The sequence below is a fragment of the Patiria miniata genome, unplaced genomic scaffold, assembly GCF_015706575.1.
Source record: "Patiria miniata isolate m_02_andy unplaced genomic scaffold, ASM1570657v1 HiC_scaffold_5, whole genome shotgun sequence".
Taxonomy (NCBI): domain Eukaryota; kingdom Metazoa; phylum Echinodermata; class Asteroidea; order Valvatida; family Asterinidae; genus Patiria; species Patiria miniata.
Genome location: NW_024037072.1, coordinates 15,063,331 through 15,084,305, shown reverse-complemented (window position 1 = coordinate 15,084,305; position 20,975 = coordinate 15,063,331). Strand labels below are relative to the sequence as shown.

General features: G+C 38.4%; 1 protein-coding gene across 6 annotated transcripts in view; it reads right to left on the bottom strand.

Annotated features, from left to right (window-relative positions):
• The window catches only part of LOC119741607 (unconventional myosin-IXa-like), a 75,079-nt gene extending 54,104 nt beyond the window's left edge, over positions 1–20,975 (bottom strand). For 5 of the 6 annotated variants that reach the window (XM_038217421.1, XM_038217423.1, XM_038217425.1 and 2 more), the window contains exons 1-3: positions 20,740–20,975; positions 17,289–18,153; positions 3,112–3,206 (exon numbers count right to left, since the gene is read on the bottom strand). In XM_038217421.1, the coding sequence (XP_038073349.1) occupies positions 3,112–3,206; positions 17,289–18,131 (938 nt within the window). In that variant the 5' untranslated portion in view covers positions 18,132–18,153; positions 20,740–20,975. Of the gene's footprint in view, positions 1–3,111; positions 3,207–17,288; positions 18,154–20,721 lie in introns of all 6 variants that reach the window. The other variant, XM_038217422.1, reaches the window with a different exon arrangement.

Genomic DNA, 20,975 nt, shown 5'->3' with positions numbered 1-20,975 from the left:
CAATATCGTAATATTGTTTGTAAAATTATGTAAAATACTGTGTACAACACACCTACACCCACTCACTGTGAGTAGTCGGATTTTTACTTGATGACAAGTTACATACATGTACAATGTAAATTGCATTTGTGTTAATCATAAATACAGAGCACACAAGTTAAAAATCTAAACATGAAACACTTTTATATTGCATTGAGAAACAATCGGCCTGAAACATTGTTTACGAACTTTACAAACGGCCCGAAACATAATTGTTTACAAACTTTATACATGCCCGTATGTAAACAAAGCATACAGTACATGTTCTAAAGGGAGCAATATACATGCAGTACAGGGAGGGAAGCGACAAGCTCCCATAAGAAAGCACACATAAACAAAACTTGATGTCATTGTGTCTCTGGTCTATTTAGGTACTCTGGTACATCTTCCTTTGAAGGTTGATAAGTGTACATGGAAATGGCCATAAACAAGACCAAAAACAAATTGACCAAATACTGACCTCTGTGTGCAAATTAGTTCAGTCGGCTGGAGTAAATTTGTCTAATGACTAATGGTCTTGGCTGGTCGCAAATGCCAAAGTTTAATTAGATTGCCAAGTCAGCCCCTACTGGTGAGCACATGTAGTAGGCCTCAAAATCAATATCCGGCCTTTTGTTTCTTGAAAATATTTACACTAGTTCTGTGGAAACTACTGTTAATAATTGATACATGTGGTTTGACCGAACCATAATGGCAATCAAGAAGGTCATTTATTATGCAATAAAAAAAAAGAACAAAGAAGTGACCAAGATGTCAGAATTTAGGAGGAAATTATGCAGAATAAAATTAGGACTCTTTAAAAACTAGGAATAATTAAATACTGTTTATTTGTTTGTTTGCTTCAATGGGGTGGTGTTGTTGTTTTGGGAGGCTATTTTTATTTGTTTTTAGTTAGTCTGGTTGTTTGTTTGTTTCTTTCTTCTTTTTTCCTTCTTTTTTTTCCTTCAAAAAGTTCATTTTTGTAAGCACTGCATACTCAGTGCTAAATGAGAGCTTGTGAGAAACATTTCCTTCTGACCTAAAACCTTATGACCTAAAACCTTATGACCTTTTTGACACTTTCTCAATAGTATGCATAGTTCTGGTTCTCTATTACAAGCAAACATCTCAAACATTTCCATAATTTACAGCAAGACAGCTATTTGGACGCTTAGTTTAAGGACACTTTCAAATGGTATTTGAAATGTATTTTGAAGTGCAATCACTATACATGTACATGTAAAAGTCTTTCTTTATAATAACTAATAACGCAAATTTATTCATTCTTTTTTCAAAGTACATGTACAGTACTTGAGATTGATGTGTAACCCATTTATACAGCAACAAAGAATGGAGGGCAATGCATCTAGCCAAAGGCTGACCTCCAGGGCCAATAGGACAGGCAAAATGTATGCCCCAACTTGGATGGGGACGATTGGGCTCAACTGCCCTCATCACTCATCAAAATACAAACAAGCTGGTGGTTTCTCCATTGGCTGTGGAATTATGAACCAGTGAGGCAAATACTTTAACCCTAGTCCATAGGAATCACTGTAAGCCCGAAAAGTGTGTCAAGACATGCTCCAGCTTTTTTCATTGGAAACTGGGCTCAAGGTTTTAACCCTAATACAGTTGGAACCACTAGTAGTGAATGGTAGCCAATTTAGGTTGGAAATTGCAGATCTGAACACTGAACATAAGACCCTTTGTTTTCCAGCTGCAGTGGGATTCTGTTGGATTTGAGAATGCTGTAACTGGATTCAGCCAGATGATAAGAAAGTAAAAGAGCTTACTGTTTCCACTTAAAAGAGAAACTTTAACCCTAAGTTCCTTAGCTTTTCTGCTTAGAACGTTCCTGAATCCCTCCAAATCCAAATGGGTTATTTTTTTTTCAAGAGACATCAAGTCCAATGTAAATTTGAAGTGGCTGGCCTGTGCCTTTAGTTCCTCACTGCTGTAAATAAGCCAATTCAACAGTGTTTTCTCTGGCAATTCACTTGGGTTTTAATGGCCACCTCTGACCTTTTTTTGCTGTAAACAGCATCTCACAAAAGAAAATTGCAATAAAAAGTAATACTAAAGAAGTCATTGTATTTTGTGCAATGTGTGTACATAGTTTTTTTTCTGTCATGATGAACTCTTGACAAAAAAGCTACATTGAATGTTTTAAATGTGAATTCATTAAGCGTTCGTGTGTATATGTGTATCTCAATCTTGCAAGCATGCAAAATGAGCAATCGAACGTGCACTTTCAGGTCTACTGTGACCACCTCATACTCCCTTGTATTCTAACTGCACATTTATACAGCTGGTCATGGGTCATTTAGGATGATCATAAACAACACTCTCGAAAAGAAAAAAAAACCTGATAGGTTTTTAGTGGTACTTTCTGCTATTTTTTTTGTTCAGCAACCAAATGACCTTTGACTTACTTCATTAAAGAGGTTGTGGAATGCTCAAAAACATTTCCGTCATTTTTCGGGTATATGTAGCCTAAGGTGTGATGAAGTAAAAACGACTATTGTTTCTGTCATAAAATGAGTACAAAAGGTACTTTTGAAAGCTGTTTTTCAAGTCCTGTCATGCCTGTTTCAACCCGAACGTGCAATTTGTGTAAAAGTCGTCGTTGCGGGCAGCAAACAAAACACAGTAAATCGTGACGTAATAAACAGGACTCCCGATGCAGAGTAGCATAAACGAGTCCTGTTTATTACGTCACGATTTAGTCTGTTTTGTTTGCTGCCCGCAACGACGACTTTTACACAAATTGCTAGTTCGGGTCGAAACAGGACCTGAAAAATAGCTCTCAAAAGTAACCTTTGTACTCATTTCATGACAGAAACAATAGTCGTTTTTATTTCATCACACCTTAGGCTACATATACCCAAAAATGACGGAAATGTCTTCGAGCATTCCACAACCTCTTTAAACGGGGAACCAAGTACTGAATTGACTGCCTCCAAATTTAACCTCTTGCTAAATTTGGAAGGATCTCAGAGGGTTGGATATGATGTTGCAGACTGACTGAGATCAAGACAATGTTGTAGGGGTAGGGGAGGGAGGGATCTTTATAAATACTGAACATGAACCTACCCATGAACTGTTCCATTCTCCCGATAGTTAATTTGGATGAACTTGCCGAAGCGGCTGCTGTTGTTGTTCACGACTGTCTTGGCATTGCCAAAAGCCTGAGGAAGAAAGAGGAAAAATGGAGGAAAAATCAGAGAGAAAGCTCAGAAAAACTGTAGATGACTTCTTTAATATATGAATGAACAAAGAAATTGACTGGAGGAGAATTTGAACCTATTGATTGTAGAACCTGCGGAACAGGTTCAATTCCAGCTCAATTCCAGATTTGTTTTGTTCAACCTTGTATTAAATAAAAGTAAACCTAGTACATGTAAGTCTGCCTTTTCGGTAAAGAAAAATTCTTGAGAGAACTTTCTCTTTCAGATATTCCTAACACAAGCTAGGAATCTTTCCTTGCAATTTTTTTTGTGAAAATGCCAGAATGTACAACTACATGTACATGTAGATTTTGAACTTATTCCATGTTTTATTTTAAAATTACACATTAACATTTTAACCACAAAAAAAAAGCAACGGTAAAAATGAAAGTGAAATTATACTTATAATATAACCCCTTCAGCACTTTTAGTAGAAAGTATCCTGAATCCACCCAAATCCACCAATTTTGTCGTGCAAAAAAATGTTGGTGTCCTGAGTCAATAAGAATTCACCAGTGAGTCCATTAGAATCCACCAGTGTAGTACATATACCTCGTACACACCAAACATAGCCAAGGAGTTAAACTGTTGAGATCCTGAATCCATCAAAATCCTGCAGTACTGCTAGGCTGACTGTCCTTAATCCATCAAATCCCCCAACTTTTTCAATATGGAGGCATCCTGAATCCAAAACAGGGGTGTGGATTTTGATGGATTCAGGTACGTTAGGGTTAATCATGTAAACGTACTCAATGAATATGTATAAGACGTGATTATAAGATATTTAACCAAAAACATTTCAGGATAGTGATATGCAATTTAATCAAAACCACATTATTGTTAATATTACATTCAATAGCAAGTTTTAAAGATTTTATTCTGAGATATTTTTTTGCTGGGGCTAATCAATCATTTAAAATCAGGCAAGCTCCCACGTCACTCGTCAGTGAAGCACTGAAACATATGTGACACACCTCACGAAAGAGACGAAATAAATCGTAGCCGCAGCGCAATGTCTAGCTGACTGGCGTCAACTTGTCAACGGCACCCGCACTCATTTGAATCCGAAATCCCTAACCCGAGGGAGTTGAAGTTTCTCGCGTATTCGCTCTTAACGACCAAAACACATTTGGGCCGCGGCCGGCTCGCTGAAGCGTGCAATATGATTGGCTTAATACGACAGGCTGAAGAAACTGGCTGATATTGAGACTGCGAATATACGCAGCCTGAGGGCAAACTCTGTGTAATTCAGTGGGCATATGTCGGCAAGAGAAAATTTGCCGAAAACATGTATAATTCTGCCGGTATGTTAACATGGCAAGCTTGGCTAAGACTTGTCATCAATGCTGTAACCATTTTTGGGTAGACCATGAAAACTGTGCTGAAATGTTATGTTTTAATACATAATGAAGGCTATGCATTGTGTGGTGACTCATGCAAGCCAACTTTTTTTAATGTACAATGTAGGCCGATAAAATGTCTGAACCTGGGAGGAAAACATTGATACATAAAAAATATGACATGTTTTTCAAGAGCAATTGTGTACAGTGTAGTTTACTGTTGTTACAGAATCTTACAACTTTGTGTGTAAACCGTAGTGAACTAATACCAGTACATGTATGCAGTTTATTCTCATGTGTGTTGTTTGTGTTCAGATGTTGTGAATAAAGAAAGAGGCTTTATAGGGAGTAATCAAACTTCTGCTTAGTATTATAAATATTTTAAGAAAATTGAATTCTGAGTGATTTCTATTTTGACAATTCTTCCAATAGCTTGTTTGTTCGTTTGCTTGTTCTTTTTTTCATTTTGCAGCATGGCAATACTGAAGACAGCACATGTTGGAGAAAAATAAAATACACTGTGCATAATTAGAAGCTGAGTATTCCAGTTTTGAAAAGAAAGTACTATCGTTTCAAAATTGTCTAAAAAAATGAGAACCCTTTTTCCTGGCTTCTATATTCAGAGCAAAGCACCAAAGGTTCTGCTTACAAAACAATGTACTCTGTGTGTTTTCTCATGACATCACGAAGTTGTCATCAGTCACTTTAGAAAAACTGATTGACTATAAAGAACAGTAACAAAAAAAGACATGGTTGTCACAAGTAAAGGCTTTTTCAATTCACATCTGAGTGTCACTCAAGGTCACTGTTGAAAAAATTTCAAGTTTTAGAGATTCAATTACATGTATAGCAAACTTTCAATACATGCCAACCTTGATAACAATGCAAGAACATATGAATTTCAGCCCAATACGCAGAAAACAGCATGTCCGTTCAGTTGAGACAACCACAAAACTTTGTCTTTGCACTCCACGTTTAAAGAATGCATGAATCATACCATTTAACCCATTTTGGAGTTTAAAGTGGATGTACTTGTAACACACAATAGGCAAGTTCAACGCAACAAATACAATGTACACAGACTTTTCCAAATCTGACAAGTTTCCTCCAGCGATTGTGGAGGGCTTTTTTCCACTAACAGAGGAAGTGTCTTTTGTGGTACATGTAAAGGTGCAAAGCCGGTTAGGAAGTAATCGCATAATTCCGCTTGAACACAACTGTTCATTTGTACTCGTGTCCAAGTTCAAACACCAATAAGAGTGACATTATTTTTTCTTTAAGTCCATTATCCACTGTGAGTCATAAATGACAATGGGCGGTTCCACCCACATACAAACGCAAAAAAAAGGTGTCAGAAATGAACAAACATACAATGTAGTACAGATCACTACGGACATAAATTTGCATTCAGTAGCCTACATGTACATAAGGGATCTGCAGCCTAGCAAGTGAAGATATTGGTATTGTTCGGGGGGAAAAAATTCCCATTGTCAGGACAAGTGTATTTTTCATACAAACAACTCAACAAAGGGTCACTGACATGGAGAATCTAACAAAAGGATCAGTCAGTCAGCCAGCAAAAAAAAATTAGTACACTGTACTTGGTAAATTTGTTTTTCCTTCCATCGCGTAATTTTCCTTTGCTAGATGAGACAATACAAAGTACATGTACACATGTCCGCATGGATACTGTAGTACAACTAGGTACAAACATGAAAAGAAATGACATTTGGTTTGTGTACTGAGGAATTGTTCTTTGTGGTTGTTTTTTATTGTTTTGGATTGCTTGTGTAGTTTGTTTCTTGTTTTCAAATTTACCAAGATGTAAATCTTATTCGAAGACCCTCAACCTTTGTATACGCAAGAGCTCTTTGTACACATGTACTAATTTTGTAGACTTTAAGCAATCCAGCTATGATTAAAACCTCGCAAATACTTTAAAATACCAAATACTAGGTGTACAATACGCGTAGGTACCTGTAGGATTCACGTACTTTGATTTATAATTGAACAAAACTACAACTTCCTGGAAGTTGTTGTCAGTCAAGCAACAAACATTGTACATATTACATGTATGCTGGTAAAAACATTTTGGGAGGAAGTTTGGTATTACTGTTCCGTAACCTGTATCACTACAAACACAAAACAGTAACATAAAATTAACAACATACAGTTGATGTTTACACTTGTGTGAGATATGATGCCATGTCCTTCTATGATACAATGTATGTGTACAGGGCTGGGGAGTTCATATTGCTCTGGTTTGGATACCATTTCATATCATAGTATGAGGTTTGGATATCTGTGATGGCCATACTGGCCCTTCACAGTGTCAAAAATCATAAAGTTGGATATTTATCAGGATTTTTTTGAAGCCACTATATTGTTCCCATTCAACCTTTTGGTCCATGACCCATGGACCACGTGAACGAACATTACCGGCAGATTTCACCACCTCATGTGAAAGCCACATTTTCCATCACATACATACATGTATGAAAGCCAAGTCGACGGGAAACACCGCATGTGCATACTGGTTCACATGCCTATCACGCGAAGTACGTACAACTTACATGGGCGTCGCCAGGCTTTTTTCTAGAGGGGGACAAAACATATTTTCCCAAAAAATTCTTGTATTTCTCTCGATTTATCAGTTTTAGAGGGGGGCAGGGACATTTTGGCCCCCCCCCCCCCCCCCCAAATCATTAAATTTACACCACTATGACTTTGCACCTCTTTTTCTTTTCTTTTTTTCTCTTTTTTTTCTTCTATTTTTTTTTTTTTTTGCTTTTCCAGGGCAGGGGACAAGCGCCCCCCCTTGTCCCCCCCCCCCCCTCGTGACGCCCATGACAACTTATTTTATTCTGAATGTACATAAACTGATAAAACCATACTGGAGCATCTTTGAGACAGCATCAGGCGTCATCAGCAATGCGCTTCACGCATCATCGGCAATCAGGGTACATGTACTTGTTTACTGAACGCATCTAACCACTGTCCAAGAGTGCTGCTGATAGTTTATCTTCATGTTGATTGCAAAATGTTGCAAAGGAAATGCAAAGCATTATGTGTAGCTTTGAACCGTTGTCAAGGAAAGTGTAAACATTATTCATTGTGCTACATACACACCATACGTACTATGCACACAGAGGTGCCGATCCTAGGTCACTGATTAACCACTTTAAGACGGGACCATTTTTGAAAAAGTAAATTATATCGGCCAAAAGTCGAACACCACAAACACTGACTCTTGAGACACTTCCAACTGTTACGATGTACTTCATATTTTGCAACACCCCGAGACCCCGCCATGGAGCAATATTTGCTACGACGAAAGGCACAGTGGCCAAGCTCAAGTTCAACACATGGTGTGTACAAAACCAATGGGAACATTTGAACAACATGTCCACTGCCAGAGATTCGGGGGAAAGCTTGACGATTTAACCCGTCACCTGCCCCTGCGAATATACATGTACATGTACATTGCCAGATTGTGTTCAAACATCATCCAGTATTAACTGGTTAAAAGAAATCTTTCCAGAGCTCAGAACTGAAAAGAATTTCTAATTTGAAAAAATCAATCACTTTGAAGAAGGCCATTGGCATACTCTTTGTATTCTATTCTTTCAAGGACAATCAAGTCCACATGAAGTGCAGTAATAGTGGTTGGTTGCATCAGTACCTTCCTTAAATAATCCTGCAAAATCCCTCGAGAGCCACGTGTGGATTGTGATGGATTAAATAGGGTTATGCCTTTCAATTTTTACAAAGAGCCCCCCCCCCCCCTCCCTGCACAACCACCTCCTTGCAACATTGACCCCCTCCTCGATGGCACCGGGCCAATGCAGCACTTTCCTTACTTCCTCTTGCACAATTACCAAGACCAGCTCAGTATCCGGATGGACAGATGATGCTGCACAAAATGAACCAGTGCCCCTGCCAAAAATGTCAAACTAGGACCCCTGACTGCCTGAACACAAGAACAGAATTTCCAAAACTGTTTTAGCTCTGGTTCAGCTGTTAGGTCCATCATTCGATTCTCTTATTAGAGTCAGAAAGCGTATCTCATTTATCCTTATCAGCCCCTGGGATCGTGTGAGTGTCAGATTCGATTCCAAGATCAGGAGGCAAATTGAATGACAAGTTTACGTTTGACAGGCTGTCTAATAAAAAATAAAAAATAAGGTGATGATTATCGCTTTAATGAGTTGAACGTGACTTCTACAATACAATTGGGAATTCGTGAAGTGATTTTGCCAGGGTTCAAAATTGGAGTGAATCAATACGACGTAATGATAAAAAGACGAAAATGTTCGTGTACTTAACAGGAACATATCACACATCTTGAAATTAGATGTAAGACTTATGTAAGCATACATGTATTAATATGAACGTTTAAGTCACAATGAAGTTGTTTTGTCAAAGATTGAGTCAAGGTCAACAGTAATATTTTTCAAATTATCAGTTTCAGAATATGGTGATATGTATGGTGCATGTACTTTTGTACATGTACATGTACGTGTAGAGTTAAACATTGTACAAATCATTTCTTGTGGCGATATGTTGGGAATCAATGTGTATCTGTGTTCAATGAGCTCAAGGTTCAACTCTTTTAACTACATGTACAAATTCTATATTATGCTCAACATTTACTTTTAACTGACATTTTGTACAAACCCTATAAGTTCAATATTAGGTTTTACCCTTCATCTTATGAAAACCCTACAAGAAGTCCTTAATTGAGCAATTCCACACAAAAGTGGATAAGGCTGAAAAGTGAAAAACTTATGAAATCTTCCAAACTAGCACCACAACTTCAAATGTGGTATCAAAATAAAGGGAACAGCAAGGCCTTTCATTTGATTGGTGTACCAATGAGATGGAATGTAGTAGAGTGTGATTTTTGGTCCAAAAAACTGGGGGTTTTGGCTAAAATCATGGATTTTCAGTAGTCATATTGGCACCTTGTTTTAACATGCAAAATGCGAGTGTTAGGCTATTTGTGAGATTCTGTGTTGAAGGCAGAGAGAAAGGTTCGTTTTTATGAGAAAAGAGTTTCATTATGTTGCAGTTCATCAAATTGAAATTTTATGCTGTGTTAGAAACCATGAAGGTGAAGTAATGTGAGTGACGTAAAGCGAGTGACGGTATAGATAGATCTCCTTGTAATTTAATTTCCCTTGCATCTAAAATACACACTGATTTGATTCAAAATGGGTTTTCAGATCAAGTTATGGGTTGTATAAAAAGGGAAAACAATGTTACTTCTGTGCTGCAGACTACAGTTTGAGGAGACAAAATTGAAGGAAAAGTTTCTGTGTCTTTTTTTCCCCTGTCTTTTTTTTTAATGAATGGGTTAAAGTTTTCTCTCCATTTTTGAGTACCCCTTACCCCAAGGTTGTTGTATGGCTGGTTGGATTCAGCTTGATCAAATACTTTTAAAGCAGTGAGAGGTCAAAGTAGCCTCATGGCATATAAATGTAACGTGAGTGACGGTGGAATTGCCCAGTTACAGAATGTACACATGCATTACCCAAAATTCCTTGCAAACCCATGAAATATGCTATTAAACCAATCCTTTAGAACAAACGTTTTTTTCAGTATGTGAAAGTACAGCCATAAAATTGGGCCCCTGCTGTCTCCAGGTTCAGTCTACCCACCACCACAACAATTGCCGGTGTCTCCCTGAGAGCCAAAACATAAGGAAACACCCCCACCAGTTTTTGCTAAATATTGCTCCTAGACTGAGTCATCAGGCCAAGAAAGTAACCCCAACTTCGGGATGAAAACCACAGCCCCTGGCCAGACAGTAATCTATTAATAATGGAGAACACAGTTCTCTGTCTGAGCACATGAGCCGTGCAGTCTGAGTCAGCAGGGGGATAACAAACGTACATCTCAGGTGTCACGTTTTGCGGCAACGGGCGGACAAGAAATGCAAAGATATCAATTGACAAGAAGAAAATATGACAACCCATTACTTCAGGCATGAGCTTCATTAAAAAAACATTATTTTGGCAGTGATTTCAAACTGAATTATAATTACATGTATCTAGTGTAAAATAACAGTGTCGGGAAAAAACAACAACAATGTTTATTTAAGTTTTGACGTTTCAGTTTTGCTTGGAAGCAAAATACCAGAATAAACACTAAGTAGTATGTATACAGCTTTAATCATTGAAAATTTATACCAAACATATTGGTACATAAAGCCTGGTACATACATTTTGTTAGAGTACATGTAACAGTTTACACAAGTCTTGGAAAGAATGTAGTAATCCAGACACCACTTCCTACATGTAGGTTGTGTAAAAAGTCTATGGAGAGTCAAGAAGAAATATCCGAGTATTTTCCTACAAAATTGGAAATGTTTCTCAGTCCCAGATTCATGTCTTTTCAACATTTTTGGAAATGATTGACCTCCATTGAGATGATATATGAAGAAAAAAGTGGCGTCAGGATGCAACATTCTTTCCCAGGTCTTATTAAGGCCAATTAAAAAAAAAAAATACAAATTGGAATTCAGAAGAAGACCTCGATAAGAAAGCTCAGGACACAAAAATGTGAACACTTATTAAAGGCAAGAATGCATTTTTTTTTCAAAAAATCCAGTGTGTAGATGTGAGGGAGACATGTATGTGAGGGACATGTGTATGTTTGATTTGATCTGATATCTTGATTTGATATTTGATTTGATTTATTACCAAACATCATTCTTACAACAATGAAAAATTAAAATTAGTGTTTTATTTACATGTAACATGCAAACTAATGTAATAAAGCTTAAGGTCAAACTTCTCACAATGTGTAGGCCTATTGGTTTTACATACTGTTACTATGCTCTGTTTATATTTGAACCAGGAACAATGTAATGTATATCATACATGTAGTTCATTTAGTTTCATATTCACAGAACTTGAGATGATGTGAAATTATTGATGAATTAATCGAGTCATTCCACTGTTACAATAACACCCAAATTTTACATCACAAAAAAGTAAAATTTTAAGACCTGAATGCTCCAATGACGGAAACAATATGTTATTCTCGAATGGAACGTACACTTTGTAGACTTTGTACAAGTATGTTCAATTAAATTTCAAGTAAATTAAATCAACTGGTTCCCTTGATTTAACCCTAAGTTCCTAACCACCCTAACCTTTCAAAATCCAACTGCATGTTTTATTGGAATCTATTTTCTTCCTCCATGGTTGGAGTGAGTAGTGCACTTAGTAAACTGATTATGCTTTACATGGGGTCAGCCATAATTAGTCCAACAGTTCATGCAGTTTGGGTGTTGAGTTTATGGTGTTGGATTTTGCAAGAGTGAGGAAGATTCCCAATAAATCACTAAAGGGCAGTGGCAGCGCCAGACTCTAAACTGTTTGGGGGCAAGGAAATATTGGGGGGGGGCAGTCAATGGTAGGAAATAGGCCACTAGAGCAACTTAGAAGTAGAGTCATTTTTATGAATTAGAAATGTATCAAACCACAGAATGGTGTATAACAAATTTGTATTTCAAATGTACAAAGACATTGGCTGCACATTTCATGTACATGTAAATGCATGTGTGGCGTGTTTTGTCTAACAAAGTACCGATACCAATGTTTATAATACTTTCATTGGCCCAAAATGTGTACGATGATTCACTGTCTATCTTCAACTTGTTATGAATCTTAAAGGGAATATACATCATTTGCTTTTGCTGTAATTTTCAGAAATGGATGGAATTGGGGGGTTGGAAATATATAGCAAATATAGTTACACTGACTTTTTTGAGGTTTTGGGTTCGAAAATGCTATAAAAACCAAGAAAAACGATCATTTTCCTGTAGTCTGGTTCCCTGACTCCATATAAGAAGAAAGAGAGCAGTTTACATACATTGGGGAATTGTAAGGTCAGGGAACCAGTCTAGCTGGCTCGTACCCGTTCATAGGTTTGTAATCGATTGCAAACAAGTGCGATGGTCAATTGGGGCCAGTATTTGAAAAAAAGCCAGTTGTTTCCAACGCTGATCGGCCGATCAGCGTTGGAAATTGATACAAAAATACCACTTTTCTTGAAAATGACAGTATACCAGGTGCCATGATTTTACAGGATGCTTTACACTGTCATTCACTAACAGTCCAGCAAGGTATTTCAAAATGATTTGGTAGTTTTATTTTTTGATGTTTGCAAATGTTGTATTTTCCCTTTAACAGCAAAGAAAACAACACAATTAATCTATTTGTAGATAAAGTGTTGGAGGAAAACCCCTTCCCCTGCAGTCCACAAGAATTTTGAAATGTGGCCTTCCATTGCAAATCAAGCATAAGAACTCATGCCTCATGATGTTTATGTTGCTGACTGGATGGATTCATTAGCTGAGACGCGATATGTTTGGACAGACAGCCGACACACCATCCATGTATGCAAGACATTGAAAACATTTTTGCAGCAGGATTTGGGCTTAGACTCGAGCCCAAGTCCTTCTGAAAATACTTGGACTTTTTCAGAATACATGAACAGTGTTCCTTTTATCATGGAGGAAGGAATAGCGCCTTTCACGTATAAATACTGGGCTTTCTATCCATGATCAGAAGCCCCAATTCTTGCGGCCATGCAAGCTGTATTTATTTCTGTTGGACTCAAAAAGAGGACCTAAATACACTGCATCATGGTACATGTATCATGACTATCGTCATACGATACTGCCATCCATTTCACCCAGCTATCTAGACTCATCTGTAGCTGACAGCTGATACTACCGGAGCCAACACTGCACAGGATGCTTGGAAATATCTGGCCCCTACAGGTATAGCTCTCCCAGCATGTTGTCTCTTGATAATCGCCCCAGTGCAAGCACAGGATTAACCCACAAAAATTTTCCTCCTCTTTTCCTGAGAGATGCCATATTGTTTGGATGGCGACTGATAAAAACTCCTTTCATCAGACCACAGGGAACATGATGGGAGGTTTCAATCAACGATAAGAGACTGCTCGGCAGCTTCCGTAATTGAAAAAAAGGGGGGGGGGGGCTGTCATATACTCTACAGTGTGTAATTATCCCACTGGGAACTTCCAACAATGTATACTGTACACATACATGAATTGGACCTAAAGGCCACTTGTCATTTCAATACCATTCCTATTTTGTGATGAAACAATATTTTGTTGATGAACAATAAAATCCCAGAACAATCCTACAGGGTTAGTTTATAGAAGGTTCATGTAAATGGAATACATTTACACTAAATGTACAAGTGGATTCCTTGAAATTTATTGTTGTATTGTAATTGCTGTAGCCATGTTGGGTTTTTTTCTTTCCAAGTTTCATTTATTTCTCCTTTCCTCAAACTTAGCATGGAACAACTGAAAACTGACATCAAACACATCTTTTGACACAATTGATTACTGAATTGTTAATTATTTTTAATTAACTGGTTTTGTTTTATGACTATTTTTATCTTTCTTTCTTAATTTTTTTTTTTAATTGTACAGTGCTTTATGACGTCTTTATGAAACGGAAAGGTTTTTTTTAAATTATTAATATTATTTTTATTAAACTGCACATCTCAATAGTTTCTCTCTATGTACACATTCAACAAAATATTTTAAAACAAAACGCACTGGTAGTGCTCATAGCAAACACAGTTTGCTTTGGACTCAAAGCTTTGCTAAGTCTAGCCTGATCACTGAAAGCATACATGTATACATCTGTAATATGCCAGAGCACACGGCCTACATGTACATTGTATACGCCTACATACTGTGCATGACATGATTGAGATACTTGTGTTGGGACAAGTAACCTTTGATAAGATAAATAAAGCTATCTGCTACAAGTCTTGACATTCCTGCCCACAAAGGGTAGCCTGTCTACACATGTCATGTGGGTGGTGGAGGTATCGAGGCTCCATGAGTTGCTGTGTGCTAAGCAGCGTTCAAGATTCATCTCGGGACAGCTCTCCAGTTCAAGATTCAAATACAATACTTCTTTCTATATCATCCCCCCCCCCCCCCCCACTTGTTTCAAAATTAACAGATACCGCACTTGTACATTGTACCCAACTGAGAGTCCAAAAAAAATGTACAATGTATATGGTGCAATGTAACCCGACCTACCATGATTTTTTTTTGCGGCCAAATTGCTGATCCCAAATTGCCGATCTCAAAATGCCACATACCGGTCATATATATCCCTAACCCCCTAGAACTTCCTCAGGGGAACCCTGCTAAATCCAACAGAGTCCAACCGGACTTTTCTGTGCAATGTGCTTCATTTTCAGTTGTCTGCTGAATCCAACGGAGTCCAACATGGCGTTACAATGCGGTTCAGTTGCCTGCTGAATCCAACATTTTGCATCAGGAATGTACACAAGGGGTTAACTGCTCAATCCAACAGGCTCCATCGGGTATGTGACATAGTTGGATCCTGTTGGATTCAGCAGGGTTAGGGTTAGGCCAAAATTTAAAATCAAGTATATTTTGAAATAAAAAAAAGTCTGCCCTATGCGATTTTTGTGTGTGTGACTTATTGGTTAATTGAATAATTTAACATGTTAATTATTCCTGAAAACTGTTACAGGTATACCAAAGTAAAATAGAGAGTAAGACCAATAGACAATTGTTTGAGCAGAGTGTTGCCAAAATTGTTTACCGCCAGAGCATTTTTATATTACAAAATGAATAATCAATGTTCTTCAAAATACAACTTTTAAATCGGTGTACTGAACCATGTACATTAGCCACACAAAAAATAGGCCTACAATTCCTCATTTGAAATGTGTATATTTCCTTCAACTGAAATGCAAGCTGTGTGTAGTTGATACTCTTCTTCCTATTTTTACACTGCCAATGGATAACTATTTCAGTCTCCATGAAGATAAAAGAGCCATCTTCAAAAACAGAAACCAAATACACATATTTCTGTTTCATCAAAACAGCAGATGGAGCCATCTACACAAGTAATTCTACCTCCATGGTCTGTTAAACCCTAGCCCAAATCAAAACGATCACCCAATGTTTGAAAACACGGAAAGGCTGCAGTAAATCAATATCAATGTTTTTATAACATTCCCTGGTACATTATAAATGTCCACAGTAAGCCTGATACTGTGAATAGCGTTGGGTGGCCTATAAAACCAAAGGTCCTGAAATTGACGGAATATTCAGGCCTGGTATAATTCTTAGATACTGGTTTTTACTTTTAGTCATAAAACTGACATAATTTGTAATTGTCAATATGTGCTACCGGTACCAAAGTGCCAAAGTACAGAAACAAGAGCCGGGCTTTGTTTTGGGTCAAACAGACAGTCAAATACGATATATTTTTGTTTTATAACGAATAAAATTATCTCTTGACTACATGTAGATACAATACTATCATTTAACATCTTTCACCTTTGTTCAATGAGATCATTAAGCGACAACTCTGATATTCACAATACAAAGGGTATGCCGAACACAACAACGCGATCTCTGTGAACAAAATAATCATTTCTTTTGTACAGTGTATCACAGCGTGGCTTCAATTTTCCATAAATAGGGGGGGGGGGGGAGGAACACCCTCCAATTATTGTTTTCGCTGGTTTCACGCTGAATTTGATACTCAACAAAAGGGTCTGGCTGAACGCTGATTGGAACTGTATGGGTTGGGTTGCAGGGTGCATATATTATCACTGGCAATGGATGAATGATAACAGACAAAGATTTCCTTTTTTTTCCTGGAGGGTTGAAAGCCTTGTGGGGTCAAGGTTAGGGGTTGTCCAGTTTTTTCATAACACTAAAACTGTGGAGGAGGAAAGGGCCATTGGGGCCTGCCATTTTGATTTGATTTTTGTCCATGATTGTGTCCTTGCAGACAATGTGTTAACTGGATAGTGTAGGTGTTGGCAGCGTGGGGGATAGTGTACAAACACACAATGGTGGACGTGGGTGGTTTTTAATTGAACAAATGCTGAGGGGAAGTTAGACATCCATATTTGGGGCTGACAAGGGTCAATTGCCTTTTAGAACAATTATGCTTCTTACAAAGTACATGTATGCATTAAACACAGAATGCCGAGAATGGGTACTCTAATAAAAGGAGTGAGTTGCATTTTGTGGTCCAAAAGAGTAGAGGGTTTTAGAATTAATTTGACAAGAAACATTCGTTTTGGTTTAACTGTTGATCACTCTTCACTTATATAGAATGTCAGTAATATTTATCTAGACCCATGCTTACATTGGTCAATAATTCCCCTTTGTTTTCTCTTCCATGAATGAATCATGTTGTTGTTTTTGCAGTTTAATCACTCAAAGATATCCATGTATGTAATTTTTTTGTAATAGGCCTAAACAGAATCGATGATCTACAACATGTTCATTGAAAAACATTTAAAAGACTTTGCCAAAGTCATAGTCAATAAGTGAGAGTTTTGTGGTAACACCATGTGGAACTATCTCTTTTGCGAGTATGTGTGGTTCTGAAGAGAACCTATTGGATTAACTCGACGTTTCGAACAGTATGCTCCTTCGTCATCAGGAGAAACGAACAGAGCATACTGTTCAAAACGTCGAGTTAAACCAACAGGTTCTCTTCAGAACCACACATACTCACAAAAGGGATACTTCCACATGGTGTTACCGCAAACCTCTCACTTATTGATCTTTCCACCATGCAAACCCTCAAGTCTCAATCAAAGTCATAGTAAAAAGGAAATTATTTACATGAATGACCTACCTCCAGTACTGGTCCTGCACCTAACAGTGTCTGCTCCACCCCACTGGCATGCCCTTTCCGACTCAACGCAGTCAGGTGATGTATCAATAAGTTGGTACTCTCTGTTTTTCCCGATCCGCTTTCTCCCGAAATGACAATACACTGGTTGCGTTTGTCCTCCAACATGGTGTGGAACGCCGAATCGGCGATGGCAAAGATGTGCGGGGGCAGCTCCCCAAGACTGTGGTTCTGGTAGAGATTGACATACTTTGGATTATAGATGGGGAAGAACTTGAAAGGATTGACGGCTATGAGTATGGATCCCACATAAGTGTAGATTTTGCCCTGGCGGAAGCGAGTGGCCAAGTTGCCCAGTAGAGTCTTCTCGTTAAGGTCCGGGAGGTTGCACAAGTCATGGTACTCCTTATCCGTGGAGGGATGCGGGAAGAAGTTACTGACAAAGGAGTCGATGGTTTGGTAGTCCGAGGCATTGGAGACCCGGCTGGACAGAGTGTCGTGCATGCTGCGCAAGAAGAAGCGGTAGTTGGTGTAGTAGTAGGGAGCCTCCGATTCGTCGTCTGAGAGGACCTTGGGCCAGAGAAGCTGCAGTTTGACCGGGTATTCCTCCGGATCCAGCTGCCGTTCCTTACAGCTCTGGCCAGACTCCTCGCAGACCTCGGCCAAGTTGTAGCGCTCCTGGTGGTTGTTGGTCAGGTTCAGCTTGGCCAGGACCAGCCGGAGGGCCTCGGCGGTGGTAGTCTGCTTGGTGGCCTCGATGGAGACCCAGCCCCGCTCAGGGCACACCGAGCCCGGATGCACACGCACTCTGTACACTGTGTTGTCTACTTCGCAGTCTTGACTCATTTTAGCAGACAGCTAAATGCACCTACAGATGTTGTTGTTTAAAGAAGACAAATTACAATTAAATTTTTTTTTTAAATGACAATAACATGTCTGAGGAGATTTCTGTCTTGAGGTTAAGTCATTATGAAGTCAATACTTTTAACGTCAAGAAATTTGGCATATGTTGCAGATAAATGCAGAACTACATAAATTCCTGCAAATGTATGACATTCAGAAGCCTTCAGATTTTGTAAAAATTCAAATTTCAACAATTTCCTGAAATAAAATGTTGTTTATGGGTAAATGAGGACATTTTGCCCCAATCGTACGGTTTAGTAATTCAGTATATGACAGAGCAATCAACTCCCCCCCCCCAACACAAAAAGGATCACTGTTCTCCTTTTTATCACATCAGATAATAACAATGATTTTTTTCTGACAGCACAGGCTGATTATGTAAACATGAGGACCTTGCATTTATTTTGCCCGTAACTGAACAATAAAAGCCACAAAACAGTACACACTTGCAATAAACATGTCTGCATCACATTCTTACCATACAATAACTTTCTCAATTTGCAACACAAAACTTGTTCTTAATTAGAGGACAGTCTTATTATTTCAGTGAAAACATGTCTACAGGGAACAGAGAGTGTAAGAACAGACCACAATTAGACCATGGTTGAAAGCGGTTTGGCACATTTAGCCACTGCCCAACAAGATTTACCCAAGAATATTAAGTGCATCACCTATTATTCCTTTTGTATGCTGGTGCGCTCAAGCATATAAGCGTATCAGCAGAGCCTCTGAATAACAACCCCATTATAAAGGGCACAGAGTGATGGAAGAATTAGCCAGACATAGGCCTATCTATCAGATGATCAGGGTCGCTGTGAAAGGAGAAAGTCCATTATTGGCCGAGGCGTCTGAGAGTGGTATTGCCATCTGGGTCTCCTATTGCTAACAGGGAGAGGTGTTGGGAAAAGCAGGGACTTTTACTAACACTTTGCTGTGGGTGTACATGTACAGAGTGCGTTTGGTATGACATTTGCAAATTGAAAAAGTGATTTTAGTGTTTCAACTCTTGAGAAATACAAATCGGTATCTAATGGCTAGAATATAAATTTCGAAGAAATAGACTGCAAATACGATGTAAAAAGGCAGGCCATTCACAGCCTTGAAGAGTAGACCTTCACAATAAGCCAGTTTCGTCACGGGTCATTGGGGATAATCGAACGTTCGTCAAAGGCGCATGAATGCGCACCGAGACGGGCGCACGACGCTCGCGTGTTAATTACAAGCAGACCTGGCATCCGCGTAACATCGCATATCATCATGTCAGTGATTTTATCCCGAATGACCTTTGGGGAATTTGTTGACTGATTGAAATTCTTCACAAACACATGTGTACTATTCTGCCGAGGAAAAGCACAGGCATGTCTTTGAATGAATGCATTTAATACATTGCAATGAATGCATCACAACTGTAGAAATGTGGGCAGACAATTTTCGTGAAAATTCATGTTGAAATTTTGATACGCAAACGTGTGCAAACGAATCAGGAAATTTCACAAAAAATAGACATCCGAGACAAAAAGGCAGCACTTTCTGATTAGCCTATAAAGAGGGTGAGTGTGCTTCTAAAGCAAAAAAAAACCTACAAACTAAGCCTAAATGTGAAAATCAAAATTTGACAAAGTTCGAAATGTTTTTTTACATGTTGGAAGTGTGGCCTTTATTTACGGAGGTAGTCCAGTAAATTGGCCACATTTATGGGGCTAAGTTGGAGGCACCTGGCCATAGTGATTGAAGTGTCTGTGAGTCTAGCAGTATGTTGCGCATGACATAGACAACGCTTGAGCAGGCCAATGATAGTGCAATACATCATTATGAATATTTAATTTCTCATGAATATTAAGTTTATTTAATATTCAATACTCTTATTTCAATGGACACTTTAAATACGTCCAAAGATTGATCATTGCAACAGCCTAGTCATGCTAGTGCCTTCAAAGAAGAGTCCGAGGTTCGAATCTCGCTGAAGTAAGTGGCTGATTAACAAATAGGAATAAAGGAAAGGAGAGGGTGAGAATAGAGGAAGGAAATAACCATAAAGGATGCAACTTTTTGGCGCTTGAAAATTAATTGAAAAAAGTGGAGGCCTAGTAATAGTATGGAATACTTTCCCTACAATTTAACAAAACATGCCTAATGTACAGGATGTCTACATTTCTTTTCAGCATGATAAGGTACAACATTCTACAAATTCACAACTCAACTCAATTTTATGATCAAAAGTCGATAAAATCATCAGGTTTACATTAAACATGGAGCAAGTTCCTTGCTGTGGTTTAAATCATCACTGAAAATGATGTAAAGTCCATGACCTTGACCACAAAATCAAGGCAATGATTTAATCACATAACGTCACAATAATCAAATAAACTCCGGCCAAGACTGGATAAAGGACTTTTGTACATTATGGTTCAACTTAGTACTTACATGAGTATATGTATAACTTACAACCATGACAACAAAGAGCAAGGAACTTGGTTACAAACTTACAATATAAATATTCCGAACACGAACATAAATCGGTCACTAGGCCTACCCATAAATCTCACCGTACCAGGCCAAATTGGCTCGTAGAAAAACCATCCGTTCCATTGATCATGCAATAGTGTTCTCTGTTGTTTCTTCACTTCCACACGGCCCGACCGACCCTCGAACATCAATGTTACACTAGACCAACAGCTGACATGTTTGTAAATAGAGGAAAAAGGAAAACATTAAATTGAATTGAATAAAAAGCGACGCTTTCCCCACACAATGGTAGTCCGGAAGTGTACGTACGTACATTGTACA